This window comes from Stigmatopora argus, chromosome 5 (genome assembly GCF_051989625.1).
Source record: "Stigmatopora argus isolate UIUO_Sarg chromosome 5, RoL_Sarg_1.0, whole genome shotgun sequence".
Classification (NCBI taxonomy): Eukaryota; Metazoa; Chordata; class Actinopteri; order Syngnathiformes; family Syngnathidae; genus Stigmatopora; species Stigmatopora argus.
In genome coordinates this window covers 8508510-8522078 of record NC_135391.1, presented here as the reverse complement: position 1 = coordinate 8522078, position 13569 = coordinate 8508510, and the positions used below count along the sequence as shown (strand labels likewise).

Genomic DNA, 13569 nt, shown 5'->3' with positions numbered 1-13569 from the left:
CATGTATTTTTCTTTATAGAAATAGCAAAGGAATGCAAGCAACATGACATTTTAGAATTTTTATTCAAAGAAATACATTTGCACACTTAGGATCACATTGATTGGCATAGCTGGTGTACTCCACATGTAGACAAAAGCAACACTTAGAATAAACACACAAAAAAAAAGAAAAAAGACCATTGAGGGTCTGGGGTCTTTTTTCTCCAAGTGTTTTAACAAAGACAAATGACACTCAAATCTCTTTTATTGAAATTTCTGATTGAAAAAAAAAAGGAATCCTCCTCACCTTAGGGATCGGGACATCACCTATAAAATAAGAGGGGGTTAGTAACTTGCAACTTTAGTCAATAAAATAATGTGACATTGGAATGTTTTGACTTGGATATATTACAATATAACCTGGAAATAAGCTGCTTCCGGTAGCCAGCGCTATCGCATTTCGATCTTAATCCATATGAAATATATGCGTCTGACGAAATAGTGCGTGCTTTGTGTGTCTAAAATACAGAAATAGCACTCGTTACTGACACTGCGGCGTAAGAAACGATGCGCCAAATAGGCGTGAAAATACGGTATTAACCTCAGAGCAGAGTTCGGAGACGATGCATCATCTTCAAGTGGGCAACCTGGGAAGATCACCTGGTCCTCCAGGGTCTGGACATCACCATGGACCTGGTGCATGCAAAAAAATAGAGCAAAAGTTATCACATACAGAGACTGGAGATTCAACAGATAGGTTTAGGTGGGTTTTTTGGGGGGGTAATTAGTATTACCTTGATACCTTGGCCCAGTCTACTCTCCCCTCAAGGGTGTGCATGGTTCTGGACACACGGGAAAAGCTTCATCTTGATTTAACCAAGCTATTTGGGAAGTGCAAACAATTATTACAGGAAAGAGAAATCTTAAAGTAAATGATCAAGATAAAGAATGAAAATAAGTTAGTGAGTGCTCGGTGCTAATTTCCCCTTTCCAGACAAAGCGATTCAATATACAGACTGATATTAAAAACTAGGAGAAAGTCGTCTTAACCATTTTGGTTTAAAATGATTTTTGTTTAAAACAGAATTACAAATTGGAAAAGGGCGTTTAGCAATCGCAGTGAAAACTATCATTACATTCAACACACCTTCACCTGGCAAACTGACCGTTGATATCTCGGCTTTGTTTGATAAAATGAAGTCTTCCCCCACGACTCAATAATGGAGAGAATACGGACAAAATACTTTTGAAGTCAAATGTCGTGAGGCTAATGCTAAGCTAGCTAGTGACATGCCAAGGAGCCCATACTTCAAATGTCGACGGTGTGTTCGACCTGGCAATAAACTAACAGATTTGTTGGCGTTTTGGCTCAATTGATTCCTAAAAAAATCTCCCGGTAGGGTGTTAAAATGCACATAGGCCAGTAAATTGCTCTAGTCTAGGGCTTACCTCGTTTGGGTGCTAGTCGTTCGACCGACGGCATGAAAATGACTGCGCCAAGGGGCGAGATGCTGCGCAGGCGCATAATTTAAGCACCTGCGTCACCAATGGGCGTAACCACGCCCATAGGAGGTGATTTGTCCTCCTGACTCAATGACCATGTTTGGAAGATGACGTACTATAGTCGCCATTTTTGTAGTCTTGATGCTGTAAAAGAGTGTGTTCGTTTTTTTTATATATAAAAAGCCTTACTTTGCATGGTCATTTTTAAAAAATAAAAAGCCTTACTATACATGGTCATTTTTTAAAGAAAAAGCCTTACTATACATGGTCATTTTTTTACAAATTAAAAAGCCTTACTATATACTATGTCATATTTTAAGAAAAAAAGCCTTACTATACTATGTCGTTTTTTTTTTTTAAGAAAAAAAGCCTTACTATATACACTATGTCGTTTTTTAGGAAAAAAACCTTACTATTCTATGTCGTTTTTTAGGAAAAAAGCCTTACTATACTATGTCGTTTTTTAGGAAAAAAAAGCCTTACTATACTATGTCGTTTTTTAAGAAAAAAAGCCTTACTATACTATGTCGTTTTTTAAAGAAAAAAAGCCTTACTATATACCAGGGGTGTCAAACTCATTTGTTTGTATGTTTGACACCCCTGGTATACAGTGTAACTTAATTGCGGTTACACAAATGTACGCCCTTACTTCCTGTAACATACGTATACAGTGTATAATTGGGAATGTGGTGTTTAGAATTAACCACTCACACTTAAACTAATGCTTAGTGGAAGACAGCACACACATTTAAAAGTCATTTACTGCAATTGATGGCAATAGACAGACACCTTAAGCAATTGGGAGGAAAAGGTTGCTTTTGAATGAATTTCTACCCTCTATATTTTACAAAAATGGTTGGCCATTTAATTTTTTGAGGATTGTTAACCCCACCCAAAGCTGTGGTTTGTCAAATGTACAAGACATACGGAAGGGACTCATGACTTCTGCCAAATAGTTTAATTAGCATTTTACATGGAGGTGTGTCGTGACGTGCGAACGCTTATTTCAATAACTAGGAACTAGTTCATTGTGCAACTAGTGCGCAAGTGAACAATTAGTAATTACAAGGTTACAAGCATATTTTTCTGCTGTGTATTGTTTGAATAGTCAATACATAGACTGGGCACAAACAAGTAAAAAACTAAGTCCAGAGCATGTTCCAAAACGCATGCATTAAACTTAAGTTCGGGTTTAATGAGGTTGATGATAATTCGCAACTAAACAAACAAAATATCCCCTTCAATCACAATATATACCTCATTATTGTTTCGAGCTTATATAATTGACTTGTTAGCCCAAACCTTGGACGAGCGCGCCCTCTGTTGGATAAATGTATACATGCGCAGCGCGTTGAATCTTTCAATCTTTGAATGCTGGTGTGAGCTGCCACATTCAAGATGGAGGAAGCGCGGACGTATACCCATTGCCACAGATTTAAAGCCAAATGACCTAACATCCTTAGTTTTAAATAATGTTTTCTTTTCATTTGTTTCCCTTTTGCGTGAGATACATCATAGTTGCGACATTTTGACGCTGGATATTGATAGCAAATGTCAGATAACTTCCGGTTTATCAGACCAAGAAATAGATAGTGTTCTAGTCATTTGTTTTTCAATCTGTGCCGCTTCTGCCAGTAGATATGTTGCGTTTCGGGTTTCTCCTGGTGGTTTTAACGGCGTTTTTACGACCTGGTAAGGTAGAGGTGTACCCAAATAACTGCATTTATGTCTCTAGAATGTCCCTTACTTGTAATGTTGATAAATGTGTTATTGATCTGTAGGTACATGTTTATAATGGGATGCGATTTATCTGTTAAGATCTTTACAATTCTCATTCCATATTTGCCTGTCTGGGGTTTCTAAGGATACTTGATGTTCATCAACGACCCTCACAAACCTCCGGTAAGACTATTTAACGAAATTATATATGACATACATATTGTATGTGCCTAATAAATAATCCCGCCAGGTGAGCGTCAATCGGGCCGAGCACGCCCTTTAAAAAAAAAATCAGATTCGGATTAAAAAAAAAAAAAAAGGTTAAAATTGCCTGTATAGCCGTTGGGGGTGAACCAGATTGAATATTTTTTTGAGTATTGGATTCAGGTGAAAATTTGTTTTTAAGATTTGTATTATTATTATTATTATTTAAAGGGTACAAAGCAACAAGGATATCGTCATAACACACAAAATATGTTTTGAACTTGGGTGCGAAAAGATTGTGTTCTTAATTTTTTTTTTCTGAGCTACAAAGCAACAAATTAATCAAGATGGACAGGGATATTTTAAAAAAAAAACCTCATGTATGTGGTATCATAAATTAATTAACAATGTATAAGATCGATAATTGGTATCGGCACATCCTCAAAATCAGGTGACCCAGACTCGAACTCGGGTGCGAAAATATGTGATCGGAACAACTAATTTCTAATCTTTCATCTTCTTGCAAGGAGGGTCTCTGTTTAGAATGCCGCAAAACCATCCAGCTCTCTACTAACATGATTCCCAGCAAAGATACTAAGGTCCTGATCACTTCTTCGTCATTTAATCAACAATGACTTTATCAAATAAAGGCATATATACATTACCCTAATTGTATTATGCTATGTGCACTTGCAGGAGCGCGTGTATGAAAGCTTGCATGCGCTCTGCCAGCATCTCCCGGACAAACAGCGGTTAGAATGCGACTCTCAGCTGAAGATTTTTTTGCCTCAACTCCTGCTGCAACCACTTGACGATAGGGTATTTCGCATCGTTTGATCCGAGATGTGGACTGACCTATATATGATCGCCATTCTACAATGATGTGTGATTGCTTTTTATAGAAATCAGAAGCAACATGCTCGGTTTTCGGGCTGTGCGCTTCCCAAAATCGTAGAGAAGCGCTGCCACTTCCCCACCACGACCCCGACAAAGACATGCCTGTAGTCACCAACACGCACGTGCGTATGAGAGAAAGCAGTGAAATGTACACCTAACATCATGACTACATGCAGAATCAAACAGTACTTTTAAACTGTTTTGTTTAAACTATTATTTGACTATATATATATATATATTTATATATATATATATATATATATATATATATATATATATACATACATATATATACATATATACATATATACATATATACATATATATATACATATATATATATATATATATATATATACACATATATATATATATATATATATATATATATATATACACATATATATATATATATATATATATACACATATATATATATATATATATATATATATATATATATATATATATATATATATATATATATATATATATATATATATATATATATAGTCAAATAATAGTTTAAACAAAACAATTTTGTCAGTCTAATCATCTTTAAAATGCACTCGTTTCAGCTGGGCATGAACTGTCCATGGTAGATGGAAAAAAATCCACCCCAAAATTAATATCCAATTTCTTGGAGCTTGTATTTTTTTTTCCATTTCATTATAAAAATTCATTATTGTGCAAAAAATAGGGGATGGGGATGATAGTGACCGTGCCTTTTTTTGCACTTAGTCATAACGGAGATGGCCCCAAAAAAAGTCATTTCTTAAAACCAGTCTTATAACATTAAAATGTAACCAGCGTACACCCTCTTACACTCAGTTAAAATTGTTTTATTGGTATAAGGAATACAGTTCCAAAGGAACCCTAATTACATTTTTAATTTCTAGTAGTAATAGAAAATGTGACTTTTTTGTTCTCATCTTCGTCCAGGATCAGTTCAACCCAACGTGTACGCTCTGCTTGTATATTATCAAGAAACTGGAGACTTTGTTGCCCCAAAACATGACTGAGGTCAGTTTTAATATCCATTTTTTTAGCCACATTCTTCTTGTCCAACATCTGTCGCTTTCTTCTTCCTGAAGGAAGCTTTAAAGAAGATCATGGGAGAGGTTTGCGATCTCCTCCCTAAAAGCTACAAGGAAGAGTGCGATGACTTCGTTGCCAAATATGGCGTAGAAATAGTGGAGTTCCTGCTCACTTCAGCTGCCCCTCACACAATATGTACACTGCTGCACGTCTGTTGGTTCAGGAATTCTCCAGCTCCAGGTGAGTTGCAGCTTTATCGACTAAATATAAGGGCGTTTCCAATTTCTGATAAATTTCCAGAGGTGACCTCAGTCTCGGACTGCGATTCATGTCGTACGCTGGCTGTCCTGAGCCGACTTCAACTGGAGGCGAATGCAACAAAGTCACAAACGTCCTCTTTCCTCCGTTCTCTGTGTGATCTTCACCCCAATGCCATCCCAAAGGTGTTTTTCTTTCTGTCCCGATGTGGTCAAATTCAAATAATGCGCCTCCAGGGATGATCGAGTTAGTATGTCTTTTTTTTTTTTAAAAATTTAGTGTGAGGCATTCACCAAAATCTACGGTGCAAGACTGCAGCAGGTTTTGGAACAACAGGTTGACCGTAAAGACATTTGTGAGGTATGTTTACAGGACGAACCCTTTGAAGGGATTCAACACAATAACATTTTGTGCTGTTATGAGGTTTGTCTTCACTTTGCTATGTCCTTCAGAGAGCTGATCTGTGCACTCCAAAGCCAGAGCTAGTGGGAAGCAACCCATGCACCTGGGGGCCGAGCTACTGGTGCAGGGACATAAACACAGCTCAGAAGTGTGGTGTAAGTTAAAATCACCCACCTTCACTTTTAAATGTTCGGAGATAGATTTTGTATGAATCTTTTTTTCAAGTATTTGTAAACAAGAACACATCTTTGTAACATTGACCTGATTGGATCATGGTTTGCGTAAACAGTAATTAGTAATATTTTTGTTTCCCTTTCAGAACATGGCATTCTGTATGAAGCACATATGGAAGGAGTAACCAGATTTCAATCTACTACATGCACAGGCACAAGCCTATTTGCTTCATATACTATGGTCACAATTTTTAACTGCATGCCAATATATGACAGAGCCAAATTTTAATTGCAACCGCTAGCTGTTGAAAAGTTGTAGTATTCTAATCAATGAATGTGAACATTGCTTGGTTGATATTACATAACACATTCAGATGATAGAAAAGATATAAGAGCTGCTTTGCTTAGATGTACAACAAAAAGGTTTATTTTCAAACATCAACATAAAACACAGTGTAAAAAAGTACTTGATTTATTTTTTTTCTATTTCAACGAGTGAAAAAGTCCTCGTATCTGTGTTGTGATGCACTTTTTTTTTAACCACTATGCTCCAGTGTGGTTGTTTACACCCTTATCACTCTCCTGTCTCTTCCAAATCTACAAGACAGATCAAAATGGAATCTGTATCATCTATGAGTAAATTCCACCAACAAACAAAAATAAACTTGACATGATTTGTTCATTCAGTGGAACTGCAAAAGTTGATCATATTTGCAGAATGATAGAATTTTGTAGTGCTAAGTTGCGCATCATAAAACCATTGGGTAAATGTAAAAACATTTTTTTAAGATTCTGAAACGATCATCTTCAACTTAAGGTTTTCTTTCAGACATTTCCTTAAGGTAATGAATCGTGTAGCCAGTCACAGCCCTTTTTTCTATTGTGTATGTTTGTTGATCAAATGTAATTCGCTTTGTCGCACAATAAAGAGCATAAATACTTGACGTAATACTCACCCAATAAAAATGGTGTACCTAATTACCAGAAAATGGACATCTGATTTATAACATACACAAAGAGAGCTCACCTGAATATAGGCCTCTGACAGAGTGATCATTTGGGGAAGGATATCAATCACCTGCAGGTCTTGCATCTCGTACCACTTTCCAGTTCCCTGATAAGAAAAACAGAGTCGGCCTTACTTGGGCAAAACAAGGATTCATACACTGCGGGGCTCAATATCAAAAAATCTGGCTGAACCTACATGATGCAGGACATGTATCCTGTAGGCTCCCTCAGCTGGTTTCCCATCATGCACCACGTTAGCGACGAGGTCATACGTTGTGTTCTTTTCCGTCACTTGAGCTTCTTCTGTCAAATACTCGCGAAGATCAACATTCCTGATGAAGAAAACGTCAGTTCAGTAATGACTTCCAATTACCCAAATGACTGGTGGCAGGTTTGTAATGGGCATGGACGGACGGCAACACTCACGTGATAGGAAAGTTAACGATGGTGGGATTTTTTTCCACAAAGAAATTGTTCTTTGTGAACCTTTTGATGCAGAAGATAAGGTAGGGAGGGAGTTTGGTCAACTGGAATCTTTTCAGGAAGTTCTCTTTGTAGGTTTTGTACTCCTGGAGGAATATTAGCAAGCGACTTATTAAATACAAATTAAATGAGCATCAGAGAATTTTTTTTTTGCAATGTGGCACAGTCAGCAAATGTATTTTCATGGAAAAAATATTTGTCAATGCTCTTACCTTCTCTGTGTTGCCATTGAATTTTCCCAGGATGTTAAAAAGTGGGACCTGTGGGATAATAAGCTGCTCCTTCTCATCCTTGTACAAGGGGGCCGTAGGGAGGTCAAGGGTCAAGAATAAAAACGTGGACTCAGACATCTGCTCCTGATACTCATCAGTCAAGAGCAGTAAAGTCTTCTCCTCTGGCGTCTAGAAACATAAACATGCGAAGGGCTATAACGATGGTGATTTTTTTTTTTTTTTTTTTTACTTCCGAATCAATTTTTAAGACATATTTTGCCCAACTCGCCAAGTCCCTCAAATCATTGTTTGCCATTGACACCGAAAGACGTCCAATCAATTTTGACTGGGAGGGCCTGGCAGCAAATAATTGCTGATAGCCAGCGCATTAATATTTCACGTGCTTTCTCACCCATAAACCCTTAAAAACATCAACTTAAATGCATCGACTATGGATTGCTTTGGTAAATGTATTCTCCTCACCAAATCTGGGTGTGGGAGCTTCTTTGAGAAGATGCGCATGGAGCCTTGGAATGCTTTTGTCAGGATGGCTAAAAACAGAGAAAACAAGACTTTCTTAACGTGTCGAAAAAATGTCATACTCTTGTTTTTCTCTAAAACTCACTTGTTTTTTTCTTTGTGCCCCCAAGGGCACCGTGCATCGCGTTTAAAAACCACGTCATGAAGTCCACAGCATCTCCTAAACAGCACACAGACTATAGTCATGACTCCATTTCCATTTCCAGCAAGTGCAAAAATCTGACCTTGCTTGGTGATTTGGAAGTTCTTCTTGCTGCAAAGCACCACAGCCTGAAGCATCTCGTGAGGAGACACGTGGGCCTTGAAATTTCTCGGATTCCAAAGTTTACGCATCAGCTCTCCGAAACGCTGCACCAAGAGAAACATGATGTCTCCTGGTGGTCTGCGAATCCCTCTGTAGTTGTCCTCCTCCAGAAAGTAGTTTCGCAGCGGCGGGACATTGGAAAAAGCCTTGATTGAGGGTGAGAAGCAGTTAAGAGAGTGATCAAGAAAATGAAGAAAAAAAAGATTCATACCTGCAAGACCACATTGGCGTAGTCATTGGCTTTAATGTTATTGAGGCCAACGATGCCAGGCAGATAGGTCGTTCCGTCGTAGGCTCTGTAAAGCTTGCCCTGTTTGTCCAAAGCCGAAATGTGCTGCTTGGTAAATGTTGGTTTGAGCACATACTGTGGAAGAAAATGATCATGAATTGCTGAACCATCTCAGAAATAAACGCAATTCAGTGAATGCCCCTCTCGCCTGAATTGAAAAGCTATGAAAAATGATGGCTGATGATCCCACACTCACCGTAATGTCTTCAAGTGAGGAGTCAATGATTTCATAATTGTCAGGCAGACAATAAAATTTGAGTGTGTGCAGGTTGAGGAACACATGATGGGTGAACTGGACACTGTGGGTATACGCGTGGGATTTCAGACCTCGACCTAAACACGGAAACAAGTGCATCTTAATAGTAAGACCGTGATACTATTACAGTGAAAGCATGCACATACCTTGAAAGTATTTCCCACATATAAGACAGGCATATACATTGATGTGTGAAAGGGAAATGGAGCAGAGCTTCTCAAAGTCAAAGTCCAGCACACTCCTGCGGGACAAACAACATTAGATGCGTTGCTAGATGACTTGTTAGCATTTAGCACAAACGGCTGCGCACAAGCGAATGCATTTTACCTGTTTATGGTGTCAAGATACGGGCAGTGACGGCTTCTTCGGTCTTCTACGACACGACCTCGTCCTTTTTTGATTGGCACTGTCACACACGCACACAAAAATCGGCTAGCAAGACATCATGCTATTCAAAACCTGGAGTGTACTTCTGTACTGTTTTTCTCCTACCGTGTTCGTTGTCTTCATCGTCCCCATCATCTTCTCTTTCTCGCTTCACAGATACTGCTGCGGTTATCATATTGTATAATATCAGTTAAAGCAGGGAGAAATAACCACTAGAAACTTTTAATTCTGGCAAATGAATCGGTCGAACATAAAAAGCGTCGCAGCCCGCCGTATTACGTCACTTTCCGCGACAAAAAGATACCGGAGGCCACGAGGACTAACCAAGAGTTTACACCAAAGTCCTCGAAGTAGATGAAAGCGGTATGGGAAAAATTCAACATTTACAGAACCCTAAAAAGAGCGTTTAAAAAATATATTCCGCTTTGCGAGACACTGAACGACAGAAAGTAAACACGTTTTTAAAAAAAAGAAGGTTCAAGTGTTCACGTTTAACTCTTAACCCCGGAAGTGTTTTGGTTGTCCAGCAATCTACGAGCAGCTAGCTATGTAGCTTTTTGTCAAGAATCTTGTTGCTCCTTTTGCCTTATTGGCATAATCACACAATCATATTTTTCTGTTGGAATGGAGATTTTTAGAGATGACGAAGAAGCGCACGATTTAAAGGATAAACGCAGCGGTCGCTTGGACATGAGCCACGGGTTCCTGTACCATATCCGCAGGAACCAGATTGCCAGGTGACTACAGCTAAGGCTAGCGGCCATAATGAATGTGAACGAAACTGTCTCACAACTTTTGACTTCTATACAATTAAAATAAACGAAAGACGTGTACGAGCTTCAACTTGAGTTTTTGTTTTATTTGGGAATCACGAACGCCCAAAAGTTAAGTACGAGTTGGTGCAAGGGGAGACAAACTAGTTAAAAATCAAAATGGAGCATGGGAAAAACTGCAATGAATTCGAATTGAACCAAAACGACACGATCTAGGGAAAATAATGGATGTAAAAAAGAAATACCCTAACTTCAGGACCCACCTTTTCCTGATGATCTTCAAATACAAGGATGTATATTGTGACAAGATGCTAAGATTGACAGTTGCAAAAACAGTCAAGAAATCTGAAAAATATTCCTGAAACTAGTACCAAAACACAAAAATAGTACAGCAGAAGTTTGATGGATTAGTTATGTTTTGGTACTAGTCCTAGTGGTTAACCATTTCAAGATTTCATTGTCCACAAGTGTGGAAATTATTAGGAAAGCAATTTAGATGTTGGATACAGAATGTATTATAATTCTATTGTTTGTCTTTGCATCCAAGAGATGACTATGACAAAGAGGTGAAATTAGCCAAAGAATCTCTGCGACGAAGGCACACTACAACTCCTCAACGACCCAGGAGACCTGACATTCAGGTCTACCATCCCCGACAAAGACGTAAGGCATTTTTTAAGCTCAAGTCTTGTCGGTCGTTTGCAATTTTCTACAGCATGGTGTGATCACATCCGATAAATACAATGTTCTAGATGAATCAGAACCTCAGGCGGGCGCCGAAACAGAAGAGTGGAACGAAAGCGGCTCCAGCACTGAAACAGAGATGCAGGGAACCAAACTCTTCTGGCTAGACTATCAAGCGGACTCTGGGGCTGTTACATCTTTCCTTGTGCACAAGGTGTGCAGACTGTTGTGTACCTGCTCATCTTTGAATTCGTAGTAACCTTTTTTTCCTCTTTTCCTGAAGGACGATACGCCAGCAAGGGTTGTGGAACGGGTTGCAGAAAAGAATGTCCTGGATGTGGCCATGAGGGCCGTTCTGGAGGCCCGCATTGGAAAGGAGATGGACAAGAGAAGAGATAAACGCTGAGGGGAAAGAAATGTCAACTTTTCGTTTGAACAAAGAGGCACGGTTGGAAAAGACCAGCCGAGAACATCCTGATTAACAGAAAGGCTAGAGACAGAGCTGGCGTGAAGGAGGACCTAGATGACTGTGGAAGAGAGTACGTACACAGATCCAATCCAAACTCCTGTTGTGTTAAAAAAGAGAGACTTGCAATCAAAATCAGAAATACAGCAAAGGGCAGTTGCGCTATGACCTCATTTATTTCACCATAGTGTTTCCGCTCCGGATTTACATCATAGGAAACCAGTGTATTTATTTCGGGGGGGGGAGTGTGATCAATTGGACAAGTGTTTTTTTTAACAGTAAGAGTCAGTGTTGGTTTTGACCATGTATTTATTTTGTTTCTCTAGTTGTATTTTAATTTATTGTATTCTGTTTCCTTTTCATTTCTTTCTTACTCGTTTTTTTATAGCGGTAAATTTGTCTGATGCCATTTTGAACACACGGCTGTACAATGTGAATCTATTCTACAACTCACACAGACAATAAAAACATGCATACAAATGTGCTGTACTCATTAATTATCTCGAAAGGCATCCATCCAGTTGTAAAATTACACGTTGAATATAAATAAACAGGTTTTTACATGTCGTTTTCCAAAGGTGGCGACAAAGATCCATTTTAAAACTTAATTTCCAACAAAATATTTTCTCTTTGTCCAGAAGTAACCCCTGTTCTTCAGAATAGATTTGGCTTCATTATATTTGCAAATCTGAATGCAAATTTTTGGGTCACTTTCTACTTCAATATGTGCATTGTTTTCATGATTCAGATGCAGCTGTCTCATTTCTTACATTTTTTAAGCCATTGCAAGTTGCATGTTTACAACATGACTAACTTATGAGTATTACTGCAGTAAGAATATTATGCTGTTCTCAAAGTAACACAGAACCACACTATTTTCTTAGGGAAACAAGTGATAAATTGGGCATTTACTTAGCAATTAACCAGAACTAGCTGTTATATCATTACTTTTTAAAGATACAAGATTGTGATGCAAAACTTTTCAAGAAGGATCCAGATGTGCTGCACTATTGGTTGTAAAGGGACACACCTCTTCTTTAACTTCCCTTTTTAAGCAGCATGTGACTTGGCCAGGGATGAAGTATTAAATTCCAACTCTGGCTCTTTCCCACCATTCATGCTGGCTTTAGGAACTGGATCCAAGAAGTATCCAGCCACATAAGAGGTGCTCTCTCACCATGGACTTCTACAAATCTGTCTTTTTGTCAAACCCTCAAAAGACTTGTCAATTCTTGCCAAAGTACAAAATCTTGCCCATGCAAAAACAGCAGTAATGTGCCTTACAGAAGTATTTTTATGGTCGTTTTTAGCCATAACTTTTACTGTCATGCATTATTTACTCTTCTAAATGAAGCAAAATTATAACAGAATGTAGCCTAAAGCAAAGAGACGAATATACATGTATTATAAATCTACTTCAACGTGTTGCTTGGGGTATGTGATTCAGTTTAATTTTATTAAACTAACTTTTATTAACATTGTATTAGGTTATTTATATTAACTACAACATATTCCTTAAAAATACCACCATAAATTATTTTAAAACATACACATAATAATAATCACAAATATTTGTTTGAATGAGCGAAACTACTCACTTGCTCCATAAAGGGTAAAGATCTGAAGTGGCAACTTTCGAATAGCTGTCCAATGTGGTGAGCACTGTCCTGAAAGGGTTAAGACCAACATGTTTAGAATTAAACTGAACATAAAGATTATAAAAAATGCTTGCTGCACCCAATGACACACTAAAATTGTTTTGCTTTTTCCCCTTGTAATATTTAAATGAGTATCCTATAAAGGCATAAAATGGCAAGATCATATTCTCACAGTCAATCCAATGTTACATCTAAAAACATACCACAACCAATGTTAAATGTATAAATAAAATGAAAATAACAAAGAAACTAGCATGTTATAACACTATAGTGTATCCAAAATAAGAGTTTCAGCCCCTTAACCTACGCTTAGGCTCTATCACAAGCTATCAGGCT

At 38.0% G+C, this 13569-nt stretch overlaps 3 protein-coding genes and 1 long non-coding RNA gene across 8 annotated transcripts; 2 read left to right on the top strand and 2 right to left on the bottom strand.

Moving 5' to 3' along the window:
• Positions 1-44: 44 nt before the first annotated feature.
• On the bottom strand, positions 45-1509 carry LOC144074467 (uncharacterized). Of its 2 annotated transcripts, none has more exons than XR_013300308.1 (5): positions 1429-1509; positions 774-860; positions 581-672; positions 392-497; positions 45-306 (listed from the first exon to the last, which is right to left on the bottom strand). It is a non-coding gene; the product is annotated as an uncharacterized LOC144074467 (long non-coding RNA). The 2 variants fall into 2 exon arrangements; XR_013300307.1 differs by having other exon boundaries at positions 400-497; positions 1429-1508.
• Positions 1510-2869: 1360 nt separating this feature from the next.
• sftpbb (surfactant protein Bb) lies at positions 2870-7117 on the top strand. 3 transcript variants are annotated; one of them, XM_077600522.1, is made up of 11 exons: positions 2874-3174; positions 3347-3384; positions 3933-4004; positions 4102-4224; positions 4308-4424; positions 5245-5325; positions 5397-5580; positions 5641-5783; positions 5878-5958; positions 6051-6155; positions 6320-7117. In XM_077600522.1, the coding sequence occupies exons 1-11, from the start codon at positions 3123-3125 to the stop codon at positions 6356-6358; spliced, it is 1035 nt and encodes a 344-aa protein (XP_077456648.1). In that variant the 5' UTR covers positions 2874-3122; the 3' UTR covers positions 6359-7117. The 3 variants fall into 3 exon arrangements, with proteins under 3 accessions (XP_077456649.1, XP_077456647.1, XP_077456648.1); XM_077600523.1 differs by having other exon boundaries at positions 2870-3174; positions 3264-3384; positions 5397-5783; XM_077600521.1 differs by having other exon boundaries at positions 2871-3174; positions 5397-5783.
• usp39 (ubiquitin specific peptidase 39) lies at positions 6573-10387 on the bottom strand. The gene is made up of 13 exons (XM_077600519.1): positions 9758-10387; positions 9593-9671; positions 9412-9506; positions 9206-9342; positions 8932-9084; positions 8641-8866; positions 8502-8576; positions 8360-8427; positions 7877-8065; positions 7608-7750; positions 7378-7513; positions 7201-7287; positions 6573-6770 (listed from the first exon to the last, which is right to left on the bottom strand). The coding sequence occupies exons 1-13, from the start codon at positions 9825-9827 to the stop codon at positions 6717-6719; spliced, it is 1512 nt and encodes a 503-aa protein (XP_077456645.1). The 5' UTR covers positions 9828-10387; the 3' UTR covers positions 6573-6716.
• Positions 9864-12070, top strand: c5h2orf68 (chromosome 5 C2orf68 homolog). Of its 2 annotated transcripts, none has more exons than XM_077600524.1 (5): positions 9864-10015; positions 10283-10389; positions 10973-11088; positions 11178-11323; positions 11393-12070. In XM_077600524.1, exons 1-5 carry the CDS (start codon positions 10007-10009, stop codon positions 11513-11515), a joined length of 501 nt encoding a protein of 166 aa, XP_077456650.1. In that variant the 5' UTR covers positions 9864-10006; the 3' UTR covers positions 11516-12070. The 2 variants fall into 2 exon arrangements, with proteins under 2 accessions (XP_077456650.1, XP_077456652.1); XM_077600526.1 differs by having other exon boundaries at positions 9925-10015; positions 10291-10389.
• Positions 12071-13569: the final 1499 nt, after the last annotated feature.